Source organism: Microcaecilia unicolor, chromosome 6, assembly GCF_901765095.1.
Source record: "Microcaecilia unicolor chromosome 6, aMicUni1.1, whole genome shotgun sequence".
In the NCBI taxonomy this organism is placed as follows: Eukaryota; Metazoa; Chordata; class Amphibia; order Gymnophiona; family Siphonopidae; genus Microcaecilia; species Microcaecilia unicolor.
The window spans coordinates 101,403,800-101,429,403 of NC_044036.1; the positions used below are offsets into that span (position 1 = coordinate 101,403,800).

General features: G+C 45.0%; 1 protein-coding gene across 2 annotated transcripts in view; it reads left to right on the top strand.

The window, feature by feature from the left end:
• The window catches only part of PTPRC (protein tyrosine phosphatase receptor type C), a 291,837-nt gene that overhangs the window by 255,837 nt on the left and 10,396 nt on the right, over window positions 1-25,604 (top strand). For both annotated transcript variants that reach the window (XM_030205809.1, XM_030205811.1), the window contains 6 exons: window positions 2,084-2,174; window positions 5,552-5,685; window positions 10,404-10,538; window positions 11,014-11,136; window positions 15,329-15,504; window positions 21,013-21,148. In XM_030205809.1, coding sequence (XP_030061669.1) covers window positions 2,084-2,174; window positions 5,552-5,685; window positions 10,404-10,538; window positions 11,014-11,136; window positions 15,329-15,504; window positions 21,013-21,148 — 795 coding nt within the window. The remainder of the gene's footprint in view (window positions 1-2,083; window positions 2,175-5,551; window positions 5,686-10,403; window positions 10,539-11,013; window positions 11,137-15,328; window positions 15,505-21,012; window positions 21,149-25,604) is intronic.

The window sequence follows — 25,604 nt, forward strand, 5'->3', positions numbered from 1 at the left end:
GAAGAGACGGCTGAGGGGAGATATGATAGAAGTGTATAAAATAATGAGTGGAATGGATCGGGTGGATGTGAAGCGACTGTTCACGCTATCCAAAAATACTAGGACTAGAGGGCATGAGTTGAAGCTACAGTGTGGTAAATTTAAAACGAATCGGAGAAAATTTTTCTTCACCCAACGTGTAATTAGACTCTGGAATTCGTTGCCGGAGAACGTGGTACGGGCGGTTAGCTTGACGGAGTTTAAAAAGGGGTTAGATAGATTCCTAAAGGACAAGTCCATAGACCGCTATTAAATGGACTTGGAAAAATTCCGCATTTTTAGGTATAACTTGTCTGGAATGTTTTTACGTTTGGGGAGCGTGCCAGGTGCCCTTGACCTGGATTGGCCACTGTCGGTGACAGGATGCTGGGCTAGATGGACCTTTGGTCTTTCCCAGTATGGCACTACTTATGTACTTATGTACTTTTACTACTACTACTACTACTATTTAACATTTCTAAAGCGCTACTAGGGTTACGCAGCGCTGTACAATTTAACATAGAAAGACAGTCCCTGCTCAATGAGCTTACAATCTAAAGGACAAATATACAGTTAGTTAAGTAGGGGTCATTAAATTGGGGCAGTCTAGGTTACTTGAAAGGTATAGAGGTTAGGTGTCGAAAGCAACATTGAAGAGGTGGGCTTTGAGTAAGGCTTTGAAGATGGGTAGGGAGGGGGCTTGGCGCAGGGGCTCGGGAAGTATATTCCAGGCATAGGGTGAGGCGAGGCGGAATGGGCGGAGTCTGGAATTGGCGGTGGTGGATCCTCCAGCCCTCTCCCCCCCCCTTTTTTTTCTCTTCTTCTTCTCCACCTCCTCTTTCTTCCTTTTTTCTTAAATGTGAGCTCCAGTTTTGCCATGATTTGTAAATGTTGCTCGTTGTTCTTTTGCCTGCTTCTTGCTCTTAATATACCTAAAAAAAAATTTTACCATGTGTTTTTGCTTCCCAAGTCATTAGCTCTCTGCTGAAATATACAATAAGATGAAAAGAGATGGCCGCTATCCTTGTTGTTCACATTCCCTCTCTCCTGTTTCACAATGTACACATATACAAATGCATAGGATGGGCTTAACCTGGTCAGCTAAGGCAGCAGTTTCGCGGGGGGGGGGGGGGGGGGGGGGGATGTGTAGGACAAGGTGGGTCAAACCTGACTGCATCACAAGATGACAGCTACAGCAGTGATTCCCAAACGTGTCTTGGGGGGGTGGGGGGGCTGCAGTCAGTCGACTTTTTTTCCAGTACATCCATGAATATGCATAACTTAGATTTTCATGCTCTGCCTGTGTATAGTCAACACTACTGTCAATCTGCATAGTAGCACTAAAGTATGTATCTTTTTAATCTCCACAGCTGCTGCTTAAAAGAAGTCATCACTGAGTCTGAATATTACCAGCTTGTTCCTAGTCTTGTTGTAACATGTTGTCCTCCCCAAAATGTTCTTAGACCTTTCCATTATTATTCTGTGTAGAAGTAGATATGGGACTTTTAAAACTAAGGGGTCCTTTTACTAAGCTGCGTAGGCGCCAATGCGCGCCTAAAGCATGCCAATTTGGAACTACCGCCCAGCTACCGCATGGCCTGGGCGGTAATTTCATTTTCTATGTGCATCCACAACGCATGCTGGAAAATTTCCGGCATGCGATGCTAACCAGTCTGTAATCAGCAGTGTATGCACACTGACGATTACCGCCCGGTTAATGCGTGAGACTTTACCGCTAAGTCAATAGGTGGCGGTAAGGTCTCAGGCCCAAAATGGATGCGCACCAATTTTTATTTTGCTACACGTTCATTTTCAGCCCCACCCCCCAAGAAAGGTCTTTTTTGCAGGTGTGCGTAAAAATGGACCTGCGCGTGTCCAATACGCACGTCTACATCAGCGCAGGCCATTTTTCAGCGCACCTTAGTAAAAGGACCCCTAAATATCCCTACACACAGGATCAATTCGTGATCAGTGCTGCTTGCATGCTTGTGATATGACAATGTGGCACATTCTCTTCTCTTCTTTTTTTTTTTTTATTAACTTTCACATTCTCTTCTTTAATTAGAGGCTACCTACCTACAGAAATTGGCGATCACAGAACGTTGGAAATTACCAAGACAACAAAAGTAAAAACCGGAATTTAAACATTATTCCATGTGAGTAACTGTATTTGATTCCACCATGAAATGTAACTGAACATAATCAAATACATGGAATGAGGATGATAAGGCCTAGAATGTTCTGTGAGCAGAGGCAGTGAAGACCAGCAGTGTAATAGAACTTAAGTATATAAAGGGCAGTGATGGGAACAGGAGCTGGTATTTAAAAATATGGGAATATGAGTGCTCATCTAACCAAAGCGCTAAATAAATTCAACTGAGCAAACTGGCTGGGCCCGTTGGTCGATTTCGGGCATCATTTACTATGCTTTATGCATTTACTATAGATATTGCACAATGTTAAATAATCTCATTTTCTTGTGCTTATGGTATTTCATTGTGATTTCATAACTGTTCATAAATGGCCAGATATTTAAGGCATTTATTCTCCTAAGGTGCGGTAAATTCTGGGCCTAGCACATTCTAACGTGGGACTTCCCACGCTCTAAGCCCAGATGTAATGTGGCATTTTTATAGGCATTTTCTTTTTTTTTTTTCACATCATGAGTTAGATTTGCATGCCATTGAGGCAACTTATGCAAATATCTCTCATGCATATTCATTGTGGATATCCTGAAAACCTGATGGGACTAGGTGTACCCCAAGGACTGGGTTGGGAATGGCTGCCTTAGGGCCATAAATTTTGGAGCTCAGCTATTTTTTTTTTGAATAACAAGTCCAAATTTTCTAGAAAATTTGATCCTTCAACTACATGGTATCCCCATGATCCTGTAGTAGTATACACAGACAATAAGATAGTAGAGGTATTCATTCCAAAATGTTTTTGTTTTGTTTAGTTTCCTATTAATAGTTTTTTTTTTCATTTTCCTCAGGTTTTAATTTTTTTTTCACTTTGGAAGGCAGTGTCATCACAAAGTGCACCTTATTGCTCAACAGTGCACCTATTAATAAATAGTGCACGTTATACTGTACAACAGCGCACACTATTGGCAACACAGAATTTCAGGCTTTTTCCTTTGAATATCCACTAAATCAGAGATTTGTTTGTCTTTATTGAGCGACTTTTTTGGATTATTCTATTGCGATTTTATGATTATGCAAACAATAGTCCTTAATTACTAATGTGTGGTAACCTGTTACAAGTACCTAGGGTGGAAAGGTTAGCAATAACTTCATGGTAACTGCCAAAACAATTGCACGATGACTGCAAAACCTTCATATTAATTGTTGAGGTGTGCCACCATCTTCTCATACAGTTAACAGAGACAACAACTTACCACATGTTAACTGTATTGCAGATAGCATGGAGCAGTTAGCGCCACCTATTGAGCAGACATTAACTGCTCCGCATTACATGCCACATTAACAGCTACTGTTAACTTTAAGTCAATATCCCTGCTCATTCTCTGCCCATTCCCAACCCTCCTTAATGTTTGGCAGTTAACATGGGAATGAGCATGAACTAACACCACAAACTAATTCCCACATTATAAGGAACCACCTAGGAGAGCACATAAATGATGGAATTCTAGTTATTTATGCACATAAGTGGCCAGTAACATGCGTAAATGACCTTTTTATTGAATACCACTGAATAGAAATGCACAAGCCATGATTTGATGATGTGTACTTTGCCAGTAGAGTATGGGCTGAGTGCATCGATATTCATGTAAATTATAGAATGCATAACTTAAACGACCTCATAACTGGAGTGGGCTTTGACGGCTGCTTCAGAGATTGGGAAGTAAGAACAATGCCGGGCAGACTTCTGTTTTTTGCCATTTACGGAACCCAGATCATAGAGTAGTTGGGAAGTAGGACTGGTGCCAGGCAGACTTCTAAGGTCTGTGCCCCAAAATTTCCAGTGAGAGACAGAGATAAAGAGGGGCATTTTTGAAAGAAATGTCCAACTTGCGATTTGGACGTCCTTGCAAAACAGCGAAATCCAGGGGCGGGGAAACCCATATTTTCAATACAAAATGGACATCCATATTTTGTTTCAAAAATACCATCAGAGACATCCAAATCCTTAAATTTGGATGTCCCTAGATTTGGACGTCCCTAGACATGGACGTTTCTGACTTTCGGCGATTTTCAAAGCCAAAGACGTCCATGTCAAAAATGTCCAAATGCAGGCCATTTGGGCATGGGAGGAGCCAACATTTGTAGTGCACTGGTCCCCCTGACATGCCAGGAGACCAACCGGGCACCCTAGGGGGCACTCCAGTGAACTTCATAAAATGCTCCCAGGAACATAGCTCCCTTACCTTGAGTGCTGAGCCCCCCAACCCCCCCCCCAAAACCCACTACCCACAACTATACACCACTACCATAGCCCTTACAGGTGAAGGGGGCACCTATATATGGGTACAGTGGGTTTGTAGTGGGTTTTGGAAAGCTCGCTGTTTCCTCCACAAATGTAACAGGTAGGGGGGGGGGGAATGGGCCTGGGTCTGCCTAGTACCCACTAAAACTGCTCCTGGGACCTGCATGTGCTGTCATGGACCCAAGTATGATATCTGAGGCTGGCATAGAGAGTGACACAACATATTTTTAAAGATGTTTTTTGAGAGTGGGAGGGGGTTAGTGACCACTGGGGGAGTAACGGGAGGTCATCCCTGATTCCCTCCGGTGGTCATCTGGTCATTTCGGGCACCTTTTTGTGCCTTATTTGTAATAAAAACATGTCCGGGTGAAAACGTCCAAGTGTTCGTCAGGGACATCCTTGTTTTTTTCGATTATGAGTCAAAGATGTCCAAGTCTTAGGCACGCCCAAGTCCCGCCTTCGCTATGCCTCCGACACGCCCCCTTGAAATTTGGACGCCCTTGCGACAGACTGCAGTTGGAGACGTCCAAAATCAGGTTTCAATTATATCGATTTGGACTTCTCTGGGAGAAAGACGTCCATCTTCCGATTTATGTCGAAAGATGGACGTCCTTCTCTTTCAAAAATGAGCCCAGTAGTATATTAATATTTAATCATGAAGTAGAACCTTTGCAGAGATTTCAACTCTGGCCATCTTGGTGGGCAGACTGGATGGACTGTGCAGGTCTTTATCTGCTGACACTATATGCGTACATGCTAACATCTAGGTGCAGCCATTTGCACCAGCTGTAGTGATCACACCTAAATGTGTGTGTGTTTCTGGCCATTTGTGCTAGTATTCTATAGAGAAAAGTAGGTGCCTACTTTACTTTAAAATAGGTACCAAAGCCGCCGCCCTCTAACTGCTTTGTGCACCTCAGTAAACAGGATGCATAGCTATGAAACTGAGAATAATGGGTTATTCAATATGATTTAAATCACATTAACTTGTAGACATACATTAGTAAATGAGGCCCCTTGTTATCAGCTTTCTTTCCAAAATGAGAGAGAAATGTAGCTATTCATGTTTTTTCTTTGTTTCTGTTAGATGATTTTAGTAGAGTACCAATTAAACAGGAAGAGGAGAAAAGTAAAGAGAGTGAAGATGAGTCTAACGCATCCAGTGATGAAGAAAGTGACTGTGAAGATTCCTGCAAATACATCAATGCTTCATTTATAACTGTATGTTTGGAATTGAAAAACTGACCACTAAATAATAAGGGCCCAATATTCAGCAGCTCTTAATTGAGCAGTGCCACTGAATATCGGAACTAACTGGCCTTATGCAACTGGGCAGGAGAGGGGCATCCAGAGGGCAGAATCGGGGACTATGCATAAATAGCAGTCTTAATTTTGGTCACTTAGCTATATGGGTGCCGGCACTGAATATCAGCCGGCACTCATAGAGCTTCCGGGTAGCTGCTAAAGATGTGGATGCACTCCCCTTCCTCCCCCCCTGAAAATGGCCTGACCCCAGTCTTGATCCCCCACTAAGATAAGACCCCCTTCATGAACTGACACCCAATATCAAATCCCTCTCCCCATATATCGAAGTCTGATTTCCATTGTGTAGCTTCTCACTATTCCAGAACCTATTAGATAGTTGTGTCCATCAACCGGCAGGTGGAGATAGAGAACTGAAAACTGAGTTGAGACATATCTTTCTTGGCATCCAGTCCAGCTCCTTAGTATTTTCCATCTCTAGCAAGTGGACGAACACACTTTTCAGCCTCTGGTTCTGGGTGCTCTGCTCCTAGTCCAGTTGGTCCCCGGTTGAGCATTGCAGGTGGTTTGTGTCGTCAGAGTAATATCTGGAGGTCTTCAGATCTCTGTCTCTGGTGCCCCACTTGTAGGGTTAAATGGTCAGTGTTCTCAATGGAGAAATAGATAGGGGGGTTCCCCAGGGGTCTGTACTGGGACCACTGCTTTTTAACATATTAATAAATGATCTAGGGATGGGAGTAACTAGTGAGGTAATTAAATTAGCTGACTGCACAAAGTTATCCAAGGTTGTTAAATCATAAGAGAATTGTGAAAAATTGCAAGACGACCTTATGAGACTGGGCAACTGGGAATCCAGATGGCTGATGACGTTTAATGTGAGCAAGTGCAAAGTGAGGCATGTGGGAAAGAGGAACCCAAACTATAGCTACATGATGCAAGGCTCCGCATCTAGGAGTCATCATTGATGATACTTTGAAACCCTCTACTCAGTGTGCTGCAGTGGCAAAGAAAGCAAATAGAATGTTAGATATTATTAGGAAAGGAATGGAAAATAAAAACAAGGATGTTATAAATGTTTTTGTATTGCTCCATGGTGCGAGCGCACCTTGAATACTGTATGCAGCTCTGGTCACCACATCTCAAAAAAGATATAGTGGAATTAGAAAAGGTACAGAGAAGGATGATGAAAACGATAAAGGGGATGGTATGATTTCCCTATGAAGAAAGGATGAAATGGCTAGGGCTCTTTAGCTTGAAGAAAAGACGGCTGAGCAGAGGTATGATAGAGGTATATAAAATAATGAGTGGAGTGGAATGGGTAGACATGAATCGCTTGTTTACTCTTTCCAAAAATACTAGGACTAGGGGGCATGCAATGAAGCTATAAAGTAATAAATCTACTATAATAAAACGCACCCTCAACGTTCTGAAGACAAAAGTTCTGAAGTCACACCACTAGAGAAAGGGTTCGTTAGTTCATGGTGGTGCAGCCACCACAATGCCTCCCTGCCCCACCCTCGCGTCAAACGTGATGACGACGAGGGCAGAACAGTGGAACAAATGATGGAGGTTGGCAGCCAGTCTCCAGTGAGCCTAGGAATTGCTGGAGACTGGCTGCCAAGCTCCATCATTAGCTAAAAAAACCCCCAAAAACAAAACATACAAAACCACGGAGTAACCAAATATCAAAAAGAAAAAAAAACACTGTTGCTCACGCCGATGCAGGTAACTCCACCCCCCTTCCTCTTCACCTTTTCACGAACCGACTGTGCAAAAGCATCCCCCGCCTCAGCAAAGCCACCCGACCGTACACAAAGAAAAAAAGCTAAGAAAAAAAAAACCTACAACAGGGCTCCGTACACAGCCATCTGGCATTGGCTGTAGTCTTTGCAACCACTCCTCCTCTCCCTGTCCGTCACTGTCCCTGCAGGAAGACCCCAGAGGAGTGCAGCGTCAGAAGGAGAGGAGGAACGGATGCAGAGGGGTGCAGGAGAGGAGGAGAGGGTCGCTGGACATGGAGCTGCTACAAATTCAATAGGCCAGAAACGTTAACAACATCTGTTAGAAAAAGTGCTAATACTTTGGATTTCAACAGCTTCAGTAACACAAGCTCTTCATACCTCTATTGCCCATGTAGGGATACCAACTTCTAAACAGGTGATGGTACATTACTCACTCATTAAAAGAAACAAAAAACAGCATGCTGTGACAAATACAGATCTATTCATTTGCAGTTTAAAAGGATCATTAAATCTTACCTTCTGTGCTGTGCCCTGCAGCTCTTTTCTACCACTCATTTTGCAGGTCACACAGTTGTAGCTCACAACTAACCTCTTTCCAGGCTCTGCCATGCTGCAGGCAGAAGCTGAGCCCTGCCATTCGCTTCCTCACAGCAAACAGCACAGCTAATTAACCAGTGCCAGCCAGACTGGGGAAGGGGGTAGCAGGGCAGAGATGGCCCTTTAACTTTCTGTAAAGGAGCATCTGTGCTGGCCGGAAGCCAAGGAAACACATGAGCTGAGTCTGTGCTAGATTCGTCCTTGCTGTATGTGCATACATGGGGGAAGGGGAATTTAAAAACGGGGTTTTGGTGCATATTTACTACTTATAAAATTACCCTGCCCTATGTTCAAGTACATACAGCATGCCTCTACGGTTTGGATGGAGTGTGGATGAAAGTCATGACATACACATACCTCTGCATTCTAGATAGATCAACCAAATTTGGATGTCCAAAAAAGACAATCACTTAATAAAACATCAACTTGCTAATTAATCAGGTCACGCGTAACTAAAAACTGGAAATAACTTAGCAGGGTTTAAAAAATGTTTGGATAGCTTCCGAAAGGAAAAGTCCACAGCCTAAAATTAAAATGGACTGTGCTCAACCATTCTCTCACACACACACTCGCACATTCACTCTGTCTCTCTCTCTCACACAGTCACTCTCACACACACTCTCTCAAACATACACACTATGATTAAAACCTTGCTAGCGCCCGTTTCATTGGTCTCTAAAAATATTTCTTCACTCAACGTGTAATTAAACTCTAGAATTCGTTGCCAGAGAATGTGGTAAAAGCAGTTAGCTTAGCGGGGTTTAAAAAAGGTTTACATATCTTCCTAAAACAAAAGTCCATAAACCATTATTAAAATGGAGTTGGAAAAATCCACTGCTTATTTCTAGGATAAGCAGCATACAATGTATTGTACTGTTTTGGGATCTTGTTAGATACTTGTGACCTGGATTGACCACTGTTGGAGACAGGATGTTGGGCTTGATGGACCTTCGGTCTGTCCCAGTATGGCAACACTTATGTACAAATTCTGCAGGTTTTGATTTACCTGCACAATATGCATGACAGGTTGATTTCATGTTATTGTTCCTTTAACTAATATCCACAGAGATCTATGCCTGCTTTATATGCAGGTACATTTCTTAGGCAAGACAACATATATAGGGGCCTTTCTACTAAAAGATGTAAGTTTTGGGCTTAACATGCTATAACTCGGGACTTTAACATGCAGAAAGCCCAGAACTAACATTGCATCAAGAAGAGATGTTCCTATTATTTTATTATTGCAGGTCTTGTGTTAACATTTGGATTATCACATAGTAACTCACAAGCACTTACTACCTCCTATTTAGTATCTTCCCTACACCCCTGTTCCATAACATGCAATTCCAGAGGGGTGTGGCCATGGGAGGGGCATGGCAGGTCAGGGGCGTTCCCAGAATGTTGGCATAATATTATTAAATACCCGCATTTCCGTGCCGGTTGGCCGTGAGTATTTACATCAGCCTTTGGTAGGTGTAAGTGCTTATGCCCAAAGTTAGACATGAAATGCTCGCTAATCTAGTGTTCTGTAAAGGGCGCTCTGCGCAGAGTGTCCTTTACAGAATACTAGATTTGTGCAGATCATCCTGGCGCCTAACTTTGGACACCCTTTATTGAATTCCTCCCCAAATTTGTTTTTCCTGCTCATTTTCATTTAATAACGACATACAACGATATGCTCATCCCTAAGTGGTATAAGTTCACATACACAGAACAGACACTCACCCTCACATACACATACAGCACCGACACACATACACGCACACAAAGATACAAATTCAGATACACACACACAGGCACACATACAAAGCACACAGATACAAGACACAGTTACACAGATAATATGCATTTTATTAAGTAGGATCCTTTGTGTCTTATAAGAAACCATGAGGCAAGACTTTTTCTTGGATGCATTAGATATGAACGGATTAGCTAGATTAGGCTCAGATCCAAATCATCATTCTTTACACAAAATTATAAATCTCTACTACCTTTCCCATCAAAATTAGACAGACCTGTCCAACTGAAATCTCAGTTTCCCAAATCGTGGCACAGATTTCTTCAATGGACAAGGTGAAATTGGGATATGAAGAATGTTGGGATTTTTTTTATGTTCAAGCTCTAAATTAGTGTGTAAAACATTTCACAACAGATCGTATGTAGGTCAGCAAATAATTGGGTTAAACTTCAGTAACCACTACAAGTGCAGTCATTTGTTAAATAATCACTTTTGGAATTGGAACAGTAGTAGACCTCTTGACATAAAGGTTTGAAGAACCTTAACAGTGAAGCTGCAGTTAATGTCAATTAATAATGACATTTTTTTTCTTGTTTTAGGGTTACTGGTCTCCAAAAGCAATGATTGCTGCACAGGGACCACTAAAAAATACAATTAATGATTTCTGGCAAATGATATTTCAAAGAAAAGTCAAAGCAATTGTTATGCTGACCAATCTTGAAGAGGAAAGCCAGGTTTGTAGACTTTGTTCACCGTTCTGAGATTTGTGTCAGTTATGATAACAAGTCGTAAGTAGGATATATCGGGTTAATCGTTCAGAAATAAACTTAGGTGAAGGAAAGCTACATGAATTTACAGGACTGCCCTTGTCTATGGACATTGTCTGAGAAGAGAGCCTCAGTTTATTCATTTGTGCACCAAGGTTTAGAATTACTGAAAGGTACTGAAATGTTGTTGCATACTAACATGCATTAACACAACATTATATTCTGCAGCCCTATTTCCTGCAATGGGATCTGGTTCTAATAATGTGCATTAACTTCATTAGTACACAGTAACACTCTAGCAAGCTATATTTCATCTGAATCCAACTCTTTTGTTGGTGTTCTTGAAGTTATTTTTAAATAGAATAGCACACTTATTTGAAAGGAAAGCCAAAAAGGGATGATGGGGAAAAGGCCATGAATAATTGATGTGTTTTTTTCCTAGGAGTCCTGCGCAAAATACTGGGGAGAAGATAAACAAACCTATGACGACATAGAAGTTGAAGTGAAGGATGTAAACAATGCTTCCAGCTACACCACTCGTACCTTTGAAATAAGGCATGCAAAGGTAAAAAATCAGAATTTATGATAAGAGATGACAAAAAGTATAAGGGTAGATGGTAACCCCTGGATTCTATATATGGTGACCAAATTTGGGCACTGAGCCAATAAGCTTGTGCAACTTAATTAACTAAAGAGCTATTAATAATTGGAAGCTAACGATCAATTATTGATGTTAATTGGCACTAATTAGGATTTGCAAACACCTGACTGCATGATATTCTTTAACCCTAGGTGCCTAAATCCCATAGTGCACAACCCTAAAGAAGGCATGGCTACGGCAGGGGCATGGGTGTTCCGAAACTATAGGTTCAGTGTTATAGACTAATGGGTTTCCACACCCAACTTGGGTGCTAAGATTTACACCAGGTTTCAGCAGGCATAAGTCTGGCCTCCAGAGTTGGGTGTGAGAATCGGCGCTGAACGCTGTTCTATAAAGGGCACACGAATTTTGAATGCTATTTACAAAATCTGGCCTTAACTGGGGAGCACTTTTTGGCCATTGTTACTGTATAGTTTTAAACTTTTATGCATCTTATAAATCTTTTTTGGTACCATATACCAAAGTATGATAAGATTTTGCAGTTACTGTGTGGTAATTGGCAAAATGAAGTCACAGTAACTGCTAAACCTCTGTGCTCAGTGTTTGAGAGGGCTGCCATGCCGTTGTCATGGAGAAAAAAGTCAGTATGTTGTGATAACAGCATGGCAGATTGGGATGCATTTAGCTACATCTCTTGAGGTGCCGTTTTCTGTTCTCTGTTACCTACCACATTAACATTAACAGGGTAATGTGCAATAATGAGGTCCATATTAGCTGGATCACGGTCTTACTGTGACTCTGGAGTCAGGATCTGGACTGAACTGCTGGCACATGGCGAGGAGCCATCTGCCACGCACCACAGAACCTGTTCATCCAGCTATGGCGCATTCTGAGGATGATGTCAGATGCTGACGTTGGAGAGCGGCATTTAACTCCATCGGGCCCAGACCTAGATGCTCTTGCATCATTAGCCGCCCTATAGCTTCTGCTTTCTGTGGGTCCTGAGACACTGTTTGTGAGTGGATTCCAGCTGTACTTCAAGACTTTTCTGCGTGAGTGGGTTCTAGCAGTACTTCCAGTCCTCTTGGCATGCAGTGGTGTTCCTTGGTCGACTGCCACCTGGGGCAGATCGCCGCTGCACCCCCCCCCCCAAAAGTGCAGCATCGTCCCACCCCTTGGGTGCAGCATCCCCTCCCCCTACATCACCTCCAAGCTCCCCTCCCCGGGTGTATTCTTCTTACCTGCTGGGGTGCTGAGTGCAGCCACACGGCTGTTGGCTCCACCAGTTCCCTGCTCCCTCTGCCCCGGAACAGGAAACTGCAGAGGGAGCAGGGAACCATTGGAGACGACAGCTGCACAGCTGCTCCCTGCACCCCTCTTGCAGCATGCACCCGGGGCAGACCGCCCCCACCACCCCGCCCTTAGTACGCCACTGTCTGCGTGAGTGGGTTCCAGCAGTACTTCCAGTCACTGTGTTTGTGTGTGTGGGATCCAGCAATGCTCTTAGCTTCCGTGTGTGAGTGGGTTCCTGTGAAGCTGCCAGTTTCTCAGAGTGAGTGGGTTCCTGAGCCCTGTGGCTTTACATGTATCGGCCTACTTTGGCTTTTGTCTTGTTCCAGACCTAGACCCTATTTTGGGCCTGTCATGTATTCTGCTTACTAGGATTTAGTCTATCATAGTCCTCCACTATGAATCAACCTCACTACCCTGAAACATATCAAGCTGCAAAACAGTGTCTCTCTGTTCCCTACTCCAAAATGGTATTTTCTGTGTTACTGTGTAATGTGTGAATGAGCATGGACTATCTGCTAGTGCACAGCAATTCCTGCATTAAATGCTAACACAACTTAGTAAATGGGCCCCCCTCTTGTTAATTTCATAGCAGAAGCCATTTATTCCATTTCAAACTTATATAAAAATGGTGGAATGATATATTTGTTTACTGTTCCGTATGCAATTTTACTTAATAATGGAGAAAAGGGAAAAAGGAAAATGAAACAGCCTTTAAGCCCAGGTCAAAGTCAATTTTCATTTGATGTACCGTCTATATATAAAATAAATCTTAGCGGTTTACAATAAAATATTAAAATAAGGGTTGGTGGTGAGAACTAACAAAAGTAAGAACAGAAGAAGAAAGGGAAAGGAGGGATCCAAGATGGCTGCCGAACTAGATGTGTGAGCGTTAGCTCCGAAGCTTTTCAGGTTTCCGGCTGTTTGTCACGGAGCGCTCCCTGTGAGAAATGGGGAAGAGAAAAGGAAAAGCGGCTGCTCTTACCTCCTCGAGCGCTGCTGGCAGTCCCGCCATGACACAACCCACACTTGAGACCTTTGGAATCCGCCCACCGGGACCGAGGGACCATGCTACTGGAATCTCCGAAATGATACGCATGGAGCACAGTTCAGAGGGCGCTACTTTGAGCCCGTTAGCACTTAGCAGGCCTGACCCCACCACAACCTGGAAGGAGTAGCAGAACAGAGGAATCGCTGTTCGAACAGGCGTCCGAAGTGGGCGCACTATCGTCGGCGGTAGGAGGTCCAGTTCTAGCTTCAACTCCAGGTATTGTTACAGCGGGAAGGGGATATTTGCCCCCAACCTTAATCCAAGAAATAGATCTTCTTGGATTAGGAAGTGGTATGGAAAAACCTGCAATAATCACTATGGATGTGATTTGGGAGGCCATTCAAGGGGTGAACGTGAACCTCCAGCGTATCTTTAATTCCTCACAGACTGAAATAAGACAATTAAAGGAGCAATCTAATCAGCTTACCACCATAGTTGATCTACATCAGGAAAAAATTCAAACTTTTGATTCTGATTTGAAATCCATGCAAACTACAGTGGCAGCTGTTATAAAAGATAATAAAATCCAGGCAAAGAAATTGGAATATATGGAAAATCAATGCAGAAGGAATAATCTCAGAGTACTTAATTTTCCGATATCACCATTTATTCCTCCAGTTGAATTATTGAAAAAGTATTTTCAGGAAGTTCTGGATATTCCTCTTGAAAATCACCCTATGGTGTCCAAAATGCAATACATAAAGAAACCTACACCTATAGACTCAGAACCTCCTCAAGATCATTTGACTGATTTTCTAGAATGTTCTGAGATCTCAGAACGAGCAACTTTACTTATAATGTTTGCTCTAGAGTCAAATAAAAGTTTAATTCTACGTTCTTATTTAGGAAAATGAATTTTAATTTTATGGGCGGGAAAATACGTATTTTTCCAGATCTAGCTAGAGAAACCCAGGCCAGGAGAAGGGAGTTGTTGGCACCTAGACCAAGAATCCTTTCCCTGGGAGGAATTTTTATCCTTAGATATCCATCTAGATGCATGATTTCTCTAAATGGGGTAAATTACCTTTTTCTCTGTCCTATTAAATTAAAGAACTTTGTCTTAGCTCAAGAGGTAAAACGTGACCCGCCTGTGATGTCCGTTCCAACGTAGCTCAACTGTCTAGGCTGCAGGATCCCAATGTCCTTCTAGTTCAGTTTAGTGATAAATGTCACATTGTGAGTTTTTTTTGTTTTTTCCTAATCTTGGATCCTCCTCTTGTGGACCAAATAAGATAAGATTTTGTTTGTAATATAAATACTTGTAGTTATGTTCCAAATCTATACATTCCAATGTATGAGTATTGTTATGTAATAAAGTTGAAAATATAAATAAAAAAAAAGAAGAAAGGGAAAGGAAAGTATATAATTTTACAAAAGGGAAAATTCTGGGGAGAAAAGAACAATAAGGGAGGGAGGATGTCACTTGCTCTCTTCGCAGAGCTCACCAAATAACAGAAGACTCAGGCCAGGCTTAATATGTCTCAGTCTTAAACTCTCTACAGAAATCCCTATCTGAATGTATGGATAAGAAAGCCACATTCACCCCAGGCTTTTTTTTTTTTTGGGGGGGGGGGGGGGGGGAAGGTATTTTCATAAAATAAGACACAATTTCTTAGATCTGGCATCAGGACCCCTAACCAGTCAGGTTTTCAGGTTATTGACAATGAGCATGCATGAGAATAATTTGCATACACAAGAAAGGCATGGAAGGCGATCTCTTTCCTATTTACTTCTATTACCGAAGTATGTATTACATTCATGTTATTTCACATGATGTAAATGAATCTATCTAACATTTACCACTCGATTTTTCAGAGGAAAGAAACCCGAAAAATCCATCACTACACCTACCTGCAGTGGAACGAAAATGAACTTCCTGAGGAACCCAAAGAATTGGTTGCTATGATTCAGAACGTCAACACAAAACTTCCAAAAAGAAATGTCTATGAACACAAACATGAGAACTCTGTCCCTCTTCTTGTTCACTGCAGGTATAGAATCACCTATAGCAGGCTCTTAAAAAGGCATTGACATTTTTTTGGAATGTTATTTTCATGTATATGTATGCTTTTTGAAACACAAAGGCGCGCTAGCATTTTTATTGCGCACTAATGATTAGCGAGCGCTAAACACTAGAGACGCCTATAGGAATATATGGGCATCTCTAGTAACGTCAGAATCTCTTTCGGCAGTGACTCTCTTCCAGTTTAATAGGAACAGTGGGAGAAAATATTTTTCATATTTATGATTAATAATTAGAAAGTAGTAAAACATACAACCAGACAATGAGATAGTTAAAAAAAAAAAAAAAGAATCTCAAAGGGACCAACTCAAATATTTGCTGTGACCAATATCCTTTTGCGAAAAGAAAACTCATTCACTGGAGATATTTGATCTGATGGTCTGCGCCTGTTTTGGTGGATGCTTTTCATAGGGCCCTGTTTACTAAGGTGTCCTAGCGTTTTTAGCGTGCACTAAAATTAAGTGCACACTAATGCTATGGGTGTCTGTGGCGTTAGTGCGTGCTAATTTTTAGCACACACTATAAAAACGCTAGCACGCCTACAACGTGGCTTAGTAAACAGGGCCCTAAATGTTATAACATTTTCTCCATGTGTAAAGCCTGTCTTAGATGCAGCAGAGGGCTTTTAATAAATTGTGCGGCCACACATATCTTTTATGGCTACTATGTGTATGAATCAGGGGCGTATCTGAAAGTCGGCGGTAGCGGGGGCCGAAGCCTGAGGGGGCACATTATAGCCCCCCCAGCCGCTGCCATTTCCGACCCCCCCCCTGCCGCCGTGGGTACCTTTGCTGGTGGGGGACCCCAACCCCCACCAGCCGAGGTCCGCTTCCTCCTGTCGCTGCGAGGTTTTTTAAGTTCTACATCGGGATTCGTCCTCCGTCACTCTGTGCTGCTGTTCAAAGAAGCTGCTAGCTGAATGCAGTTTCGGACTGAGTCTGACGTCGCTGCTGCACGTTGTACGTGCAGGACGTCAGACTCATGTACAATGTGCAGCAGCGACGTCAGACTCAGTCCGAAACTGCATTCAGCTAGCAGCTTCTTTGAACAGCAGCACAGAGTGACGGAGGACGAATCCCGATGAACTTAAAAAACCTCGCAGCGGCAGGAGGAAGCGGACCTCGGCTGGTGGGGGTTGGGGTCCCCCGCCAGCAAAGGTACCCATGGCGGCAGTAAGGGGGTCCAGGGCGAAATCTGCGGGGGCCCAGGCCCCTGTGGCCCCACGCAGATACGCCCCTGGTATGAATGTTAGGTATTATTAGGAAAGGAATGGAAAACAAAAATGAGGATGTTATAATGCCTTTGTATTGCTCCATGGTGCGACCGCATCTCGAATATTGTGTGCAATTCTGGTCGCCGCATCTCAAAAAAGATATAGTGGAATTAGAAAAGGTACAGAGAAGGGCAACGAAAATGATAAAGGGGATGGGACGACTTCCTTATGAGGAAAGGCTAAAGCGGCTAGGGCTCTTCAGCTTGGAGAAAAGGTGGCTGAGGGGAGATATGATAGAGGTCTATAAAATAATGAGTGGAGTTGAACAGGTAGATGTGAAGCATTTGTTCACGCTTTCCAAAAATACTAGGACTAGGGGGCATGCGATGAAGCTACAATGTAGTAAATTTAAAGCGAATCAGAGAAAAGTTTTCTTCACTCAACGTGTAATTAAACTCTGGAATTCGTTGCCAGAGAATGTGGTAAAGAAGGTTAGCTTAGCAGAGTTTAAAAAAGGTTTGGACGGCTTCCTAAAGGAAAAGTCCATAGACTGTTATTAAATGGACTTGGGGAAAATCCACTATTTCTGGGATAAGCATATAAAATGTTTTGTACATTTTTGGGATCTTCCGGGTATTTGTGACCTGGATTGGCCACTGTTGGAAACAGGATGCTGGGCTCGATGGACCTTTGGTCTTTCCCAGTATGGCAATACTTATGCATGTACTTATGAATGGTCTTGTGAAACTGATCCTTTCCTATCTGATTGTTGCAGTTCTTTTCTGGTATGTATTAATATGTTGTTTTATTTTAAATTTGTACACCGCTGTGATCTTTTTAAACAAAAAGCCTAGCGGTATAGTAAATTCAATGAACTGTAACTGTATTTATACATAAGAAAGCACAGAAGAAAGTGCCCCTAATTTCTCGCAGTGTGTGTGGAAGCATTCTTGAGGATGAGTTGAGTAGAGCAGGCAGAGAGTTACAGTGCATTTGGTTATTTTATAAAGTATGTGGTACATATGCATATTTACAACTTTATTTAGAGCAGGTGTAAATTTGTTCATGGGCAATTGGTATAGCTGGGGCTGGTTCTGAGATACTGTTTTACAAAGGACACAGGTGCCTATCATAACCTTTATTAAATGTCAATCCAGAAAAAGAGGAAAATCAACAATAGGCAAATATTTTTAACCTTTATTAAATAGGCAAAGGCAACTTTTCGGACATTTCACAGGCATTTTGTATATATAAATATACAAGGCTTTTATAAAATTGGTCAGCCATTATGATATAACTTTGTGCAGGTAAGTAATTGAAACAACAGGAAAAAAACTATTCGCAGATGAGACAGAATTCCAAAAAAGTAGAGGATGTAACATAGCTCCAAACGTGTAGGGAGAACAAATAGTCTTTTGGGTTCATTTTCGAAAGTTTCTAGACGCACAGAAACTTGATCAGATCATTCAGCATTCAGCAAGCAACGACGGCGCAGGTGAGAAGAGGACTTTGGCTGTCGGGGGTTGGGGGTCAGCACAGGTACGCGACGGCGGCAGGGGAGGGTTTTCGACGGGAAGGGGGGTCGAGAGGGTCGCGGCAGGGGGGTCCAGGGGTCAGTAATGTGGAGGGGTGTGTGGAAATTGGAGGGAGGGGAGAGTCTGTAACTCTGTGGGAGGGGCGTGAGAGGGCCTGGAACTGGAAGGGAGGGAGGAAGGAAGGGGGGTCTGGAACTTGGAAGGAAGGGAGGGAGGGGGCCGTGGGTCTCGGAGGGTGGGGGATTACCTTGCTAGCGCCCGTTTCATTGCCTACCGAAATGGGTCTTTTTTACTAGTTCATACATAAATGTGGCCATGCTGTTTTAGAAAAGCCCCGTGCATACAACCAGTATGTGCACAATATCATATGCATATAGGCAGTCTAAAGCAGTGTTTCCCAAGTCCTGTCCTGGAGTACCCCACTCCAGTCAGATTTTCAGGATATGCACAATGAATATGCATGAACTTGATTTGTGTACACTGCCTTCATTATATGCAGTTCTCTTTCATGCATATTCATTGTGGATATCCTTAAAAACCTTACTGGCATGGGGGTACCGCAGGACCGACTTGGGAAACACTGGTCTAAGGGAGCAGTCTGGGTGGTAGGGGGGCTACACGATTACCACTGGATTCTATATAGGTCACCCAAAGTTAGGTGCACAACTCAGTTGCACAAACAAACTGAGCCATTAACAATCAATAATTGGTGCTAATTAGCACTTCTTTGGACTTGCACACATTTGGGCTGGGCTGTATTCTATAACATGAATGCCTAGATTTTATGGCACGCAATAGAAAAGGGGGAGTAGCCATGAGAGGGGCATGGGATAGTCAGAGGCGATCCAGGAATTTAGACATGATGTTATAGAACAGGGTCATTTCCGCACCTAAGTCAGAACCAGGTGTTAATCTGGTGCCCAAAGTTAGACATGAGATCCGCACTAAACAACCTGTATAGAATTCGCGCTCAGCACGGATCTTAATGGTGTCCAATTTTGAGCATTGTTTCTTGAATCTGGTCCTTAATTTTTAATTATATAAAGTATGCATGTACGTTTCTTCAAAAATGTTCTGTACATACATATACAGATGTGTCTTTGTGCAGGTTATTTCAGTGGGATCATTTTCAAAGGGAGAATATGTAAATGATTTCCTTCTTACTGATGCATAAGTTAGGCGGGTTGTTATAAAATCACCTCCTTGGGGGCGTGTCAAGATGGCGCCAAGAGCGGACGTTTGGTGAGATCGCTCCAGCCAGCTCTGCTAATTTTTTGTTCTTTCGGAAATATGCCTCATTCTAAAAGGAAAGGAGCAGTCCGGGTAGTTCCCCCACCTACCGGGACGTCCACACCGGCGAGAACCGGACTGGAGCGTTTCTTTCCCGCTCCTTCCCAGGTAGCAAGTGGGGTGGATTCCTTGGCGGGAGGATCTGGTGAAGCAGAACCCTCGCCGGAATGCGAAATATCTCTCTCTCCCCCGCCGCTCTCTAAGATTTCTCCGAGCCCAGCAGTTGTGGTGAACTGGGAGGAGAAGCTGACGGACACCGGAAGAGTGGAAGTTGGCAGACCCAGTGGGGTGACCGACTCACCAATAACATCCAAATCTGCTGGGAAGGAAATGGAGGTTAATCTGGGGACAATATGGCTGAAATTACTAGAGATGGAAAAAACCCTTCAACAGTCGTCTGGAGAGGTAAAAACCTTAGGTGTTAAGATGCAAGAATTGAAAGACTCTGTTGACACGATTAAACAAGATTTTTCACAGAAAATTGAGAATTTACAAAATGAGGTGGTACAAACAAATGAATTTAAAGCTGCTGTGATAAAAGATAATGTGGATATCAGGAGAAAGCTTGAATATATTGAAAATCACAATAGGAGACTGAATTTACGTCTGCTTAATTTTCCTAAATTGTATGGGGTTTCCCCCCAAGATTTATTTACCAGATTTCTTAAAGAAAACTTAAAATATCCCCAAGAAGCAATTCCTCCATTAGAAAAAATTTACTTTATACCAAATACGATCAAAAAAGCAGACGAGGCAACAAATGTTCAACCTGGAAGTGAAATGGATGTGGAGAATCTAACAGCGATTTTGGAACAGTCAATAGAAACTGCCACTGAAAGGGCGACCTTGTTAGTGACTTTTCTTTTTCAACAAGATTTGAATGCTGTAATGAGACTTTACTTCAAAACAACGAATCACAATTTTGGTGGAAAAAAAATATTTGACAAAAGCGACTCAGCAAAAACGAAAACAGTTTCTTTCAATGAGATTAAAAACAATAGAATTGGGAGGTTCCTTTCTGTTAGCATATCCATGTAAATGTATTGTGAGGTTTAATAAATATGTTTTTTATGTTCCTGATCAGCTTAAGTTGCTCCTAGATTCAAAACAACGATAGAGACAATGAAATAATAGACTGAGAAATGTGGTGTCATCATTTTCTTATAGAAATTGTTAATACAAATGTAGCTTCACCTATTCTAAACCCCCCTAGTTTTTGGGGTCTAAGAAAGCCATTTAAAGTGTAAAGTTAAAAGAGTATGTAAGAAAAGTTTTATTTTTTGGCTGTTTTTCACTTAACAGTAACATTTCTGTTTAAGTTTAAAGTAAATCAATAAAAATTATGAAACATAAAATCACCTCCTTTGTTTAGCTAAGGAGAAAGCTGCTGTCATTTGGTACTAGTGCTGTGGAAAATGAGATTTTACCTTGTTTTCAGTGATGGATCCCAGCAGACGGGAACATTTTGTGCGCTGTGGAACCTCTTGGAAAGTGCAGAGGTAGAAGAAGTAATAGATGTGTTTCAGACAGTGAAAACTCTGCGCAGAGAAAGGCCAGGAATGGTTGCTTCATTTGTAAGTAAATCAAACACTATTTTAGAACAATTTAATTATCTGGAAGTCACAAATTATTTTTCGAAAGGGTACATTTGTCTAATGTAACACCATCCCCCTAATTCCATAAAAGTCGCCAAAAATTGCACGTGTAAATATGGGCAAGCACCCACTTTGTTTGTGCAACTTAATTGAATAACGAGCTAATTATTCTCCGAGGACAAGCAGGCTGCTTGTTCTCACTGATGGGTGACGTCCACGGCAGCCCCTCCAATCGGAATCTTCACTAGCAAAGTCCTTTGCTAGCCCTCGCGCGCCGATGCGCACCGCGCATGCGTGGCCGTCTTCCCGCCCGAAACCGGCTTGTGCCGGCCAGTCTTCTTTTCTCCGCGCTCGGGACGGTTGTGTTTCCGTTTCGTGCCCTGAAAAAGTTGACCTCGCGCGTCATTTTTGACTCGTTTTGCTTCAAAAGTGTTGGAAAAAACCTCTTTTGGCTTTTTCCCTTCCTCTAGTTCGAGTTTTTCACCCCGGTAAGTTTTCTTTCGTCGTCGGGGTAGGCCTTACTTAGGCCCCGGTCGAAATTTCCTTCCCGCTTTTTTCTGCTGGTGCCAAATTTCGCCATTTTGTCTTTCGATCTCGCCGGCGTGATTTTTCCGCCCATGACATCGAAGCCTTCCAGCGGCTTCAAGAAGTGCACCCAGTGCGCCCGGGTAATCTCGCTCACTGACAGGCACGCTTCGTGTCTTCGGTGTCTGGGGGCCGAGCACCGCCCTCAGGCCTGTAGTCTGTGTTCCCTTTTACAGAAGCGGACTCAGGTAGCGAGGTTGGCCCAGTGGAACTTTTTGTTCTCGGGCTCTTCGTCGGCATCGGCACCGGGGGTATCGAGTGCATCGACGTCTGCAGCGTCCAGACCTTCATCCTCGGCGGCCAGTGCATCGAGTGCATCGAGGCATCGACCCTCTGCATCGGCGCCGAGACATCGGGTGACTGCATCGACGTCGGTGGTACCGGGACCTCGTCTGCTGATGTCGTCGGACGGTGGTGCTTCGTCTGGAGTGCAGGTGAGGGCTGTCCACTCCCCTGCTGGTGGCGGTGAGCCTTCGGGTGGGTCTCCCCCTACCCTGAGGGCTCCTGCGGTACAGCCCCCCGAGATCGACCCTCTTCGGTCTCGGCCCCGAGGAAGAGACGGCTGGATTCTACGTCCTCCTCGTCGGTGCCGGGAAGCGCCGGTGATGTGCTTCGCAAAAAATCTAAGAAGCATCGACACCGGTCCCCTTCCCGTGTCGGCACCGAGAGCTCTGGGTCGCCGAGGGAGTCGGCACCCAGCAGGCATCGGCACCGAGAGGACCGCTCACCCTCTGTTCAAGAGGTGTCGATGCGCTCCACTCTGGACAGCCCGGAACAGCCTCCACGCCCGGAACAGGTTCTGACGTCGACGCCTGCATCGACTTCCATGCCTTTTTCTGCAGCCGCTCTGAACGAGAGCCTCCGGGCCGTTCTTCCAGAGATTCTGGGAGAGCTGTTGCGCCCTACCCCTCCGGTACCGGCGGTGCTTGCGCCTCCGGTACCGTCGAGCGTGGCGCCGGCTGGTCCATCGCCCGAGGTGAGGTCACCGGCGTCGGTGCCGCATGCGGTACCGACTGCCGTCGCCTCCCAGGAGGGCTCCCCGACTACGTCGGCGGAGGGAGCTTCGCCGATGCGGGCGAGGGAGTCTACCTCTCGACGCCCCCATCGTGGACGTGGCTCCACGGAGTCGAGTCGGGCGCGGTTGCAGACACAGGTTTGTGAACTTGTGTCTGACACCGAGGGTGAGGCCTCGTGGGAGGAAGAGGAAGACATCAGGTATTTCTCTGACGAGGAGTCTGAAGGTCTTCCCTCTGATCCCACTCCCTCTCCTGAAAGGCAGCTTTCTCCTCCTGAGAGTCTGTCTTTCGCTTCCTTTGTCCGGGAGATGTCTACGGCCATCCCCTTCCCGGTGGTTGTGGAGGACGAGCCCAGGGCTGAAATGTTTGAGCTCCTGGACTATCCTTCTCCACCTAAGGAAGCGTCCACAGTACCCATGCACCATGTCCTTAAGAAGACATTGCTGGCGAACTGGACAAAACCTCTAACTAATCCCCACATTCCCAAGAAGATCGAGTCCCAGTACCGGATCCATGGGGACCCAGAGCTGATGCGCACCCAGTTGCCTCATGACTCTGGAGTTGTGGATTTGGCCCTAAAGAAGGCTAAGAGTTCCAGGGAGCATGCTTCGGCGCCCCCGGGCAAAGACTCTAGAACCTTAGACTTGGTGGACAAGCTCCCTCCTGAGCAAGCCAAGCCATTTCAGCAGGTGGTCAGGCAGCTGAAGGCGTGCAGAAAATTCCTGGCCAGAGGGGTGTATGACACCTTTGATGTTGCGTCCAGGGCCGCTGCTCAAGGTGTGGTGATGCGCAGGCTCTCATGGCTGCGTGCCTCCGACCTGGAGAACAGACTCCAGCAGCGGATTGCGGACTCGCCTTGCCGTGCGGACAATATTTTTGGAGAGAAGGTCGAACAGGTGGTAGAGCATCTCCACCAGCGGGATACCGCATTCGACAAGTTCTCCCGCCGGCAGCCTTCAGCATCTACCTCTACAGGTAGAAGATTTTTCGGGGGAAGGAAGACTGGTCCCTACTCTTCTGGCAAGCGTAGGTACAATCCTCCTTCTCGACAGCCTGTGGCCCAGGCTAAGCCCCAGCGCGCTCGCTCTCGTCAGCAGCGTGCGACTCAGCAAGGCCCCTCGGCTCCCCAGCAAAAGCAAGGGACGGGCTTTTGACTGGCTCCAGCAGAGCATAGCCGACATCCAAGTGTCAGTGCCGGGCGACCTGCCAGTCGGGGGGAGGTTGAAAGCTTTTCACCAAAGGTGGCCTCTCATAACCTCCGATCAGTGGGTTCTGCAAATAGTCCGGCAAGGATACACCCTCAATTTGGCCTCCAAACCTCCAAATTGTCCACCGGGAGCTCAGTCTTACAGCTTCCAGCACAAGCAGGTACTTGCAGAGGAACTCTCCGCCCTTCTCAGCGCCAATGCGGTCAAGCCCGTGCCATCCGGGCAGGAAGGGCTGGAAAAGAAAACAGGGGGGATGCGTCCCATCCTAGACCTAAGGGCCCTGAACAAATATCTCGTAAAAGAAAAGTTCAGGATGCTTTCCCTGGGCACCCTTCTTCCCATGATTCAGGAAAACGATTGGCTATGCTCTCTGGACTTGAAGGACGCCTATACACACATCCCGATACTGCCAGCTCACAGACAGTATCTGCGATTTCAGCTGGGCACACGTCACTTCCAGTACTGTGTGCTACCCTTTGGGCTCGCCTCTGCGCCCAGGGTGTTCACGAAGTGCTTGGCTGTAGTAGCAGCGGCACTTCGCAGGCTGGGGGTGCACGTGTTCCCATATCTCGACGATTGGCTGGTGAAGAACACATCCGAGGCAGGAGCCCTGCAGTCCTTGCAGATGACTATTCGCCTCCTGGAGCTACTGGGGTTTGTGATAAATTACCCAAAGTCCCATCTTCTCCCAGTGCAGAAACTCGAGTTCATAGGAGCTCTGCTGGATTCTCAGACAGCTCGCGCCTACCTCCCAGAGGCGCGGGCCAGCAACTTGTTGTCCCTCGTCTCGCGGGTACGAGCGTCACAGCAGATCACAGCTCGGCAGATGTTGAGATTGCTGGGCCACATGGCCTCCACAGTTCATGTGATTCCCATGGCCCGCCTTCACATGAGATCTGCTCAATGGACCCTAGCTTCCCAGTGGTTTCAGGCTGCTGGGGATCTAGAAGACGTGATCCACCTGTCCACGAGTTTTCTCAAATCCCTGTATTGGTGGACGATTTGGTCCAATTTGACTCTGGGACGTCCTTTCCAAATTCCTCAGCCACAAAAAGTGCTGACCACGGATGCGTCTCTCCTGGGCTGGGGAGCTCATGTCGATGGGCTTCACACCCAAGGAAGCTGGTCCCTCCAGGAACGCGATCTGCAGATCAATCTTCTGGAGCTGCGAGCGATCTGGAACGCCCTGAAGGCTTTCAGAGATCGGCTGTCCCACCAAATTATCCAAATTCAGACAGACAACCAGGTTGCCATGTATTACATCAACAAGCAGGGGGGCACCGGATCTCGCCCCCTGTGTCAGGAAGCCGTCAGCATGTGGCTCTGGGCTCGCCGTCACGGCATGGTGCTCCAAGCCACATACCTGGCAGGTGTAAACAACAGTCTGGCCGACAGGTTGAGCAGGATTATGCAACCTCACGAGTGGTCGCTCAATTCTCGTGTAGTGCGACAGATCTTCCAGGTGTGGGGCACCCCCTTGGTGGATCTCTTCGCATCTCGAGCCAACCACAAAGTCCCTCAGTTCTGTTCCAGGCTTCAGGCCCACGGCAGACTGGCATCGGATGCCTTCCTCCTGGACTGGGGGGAGGGTCTGCTGTATGCTTATCCTCCCATACCTCTGGTGGG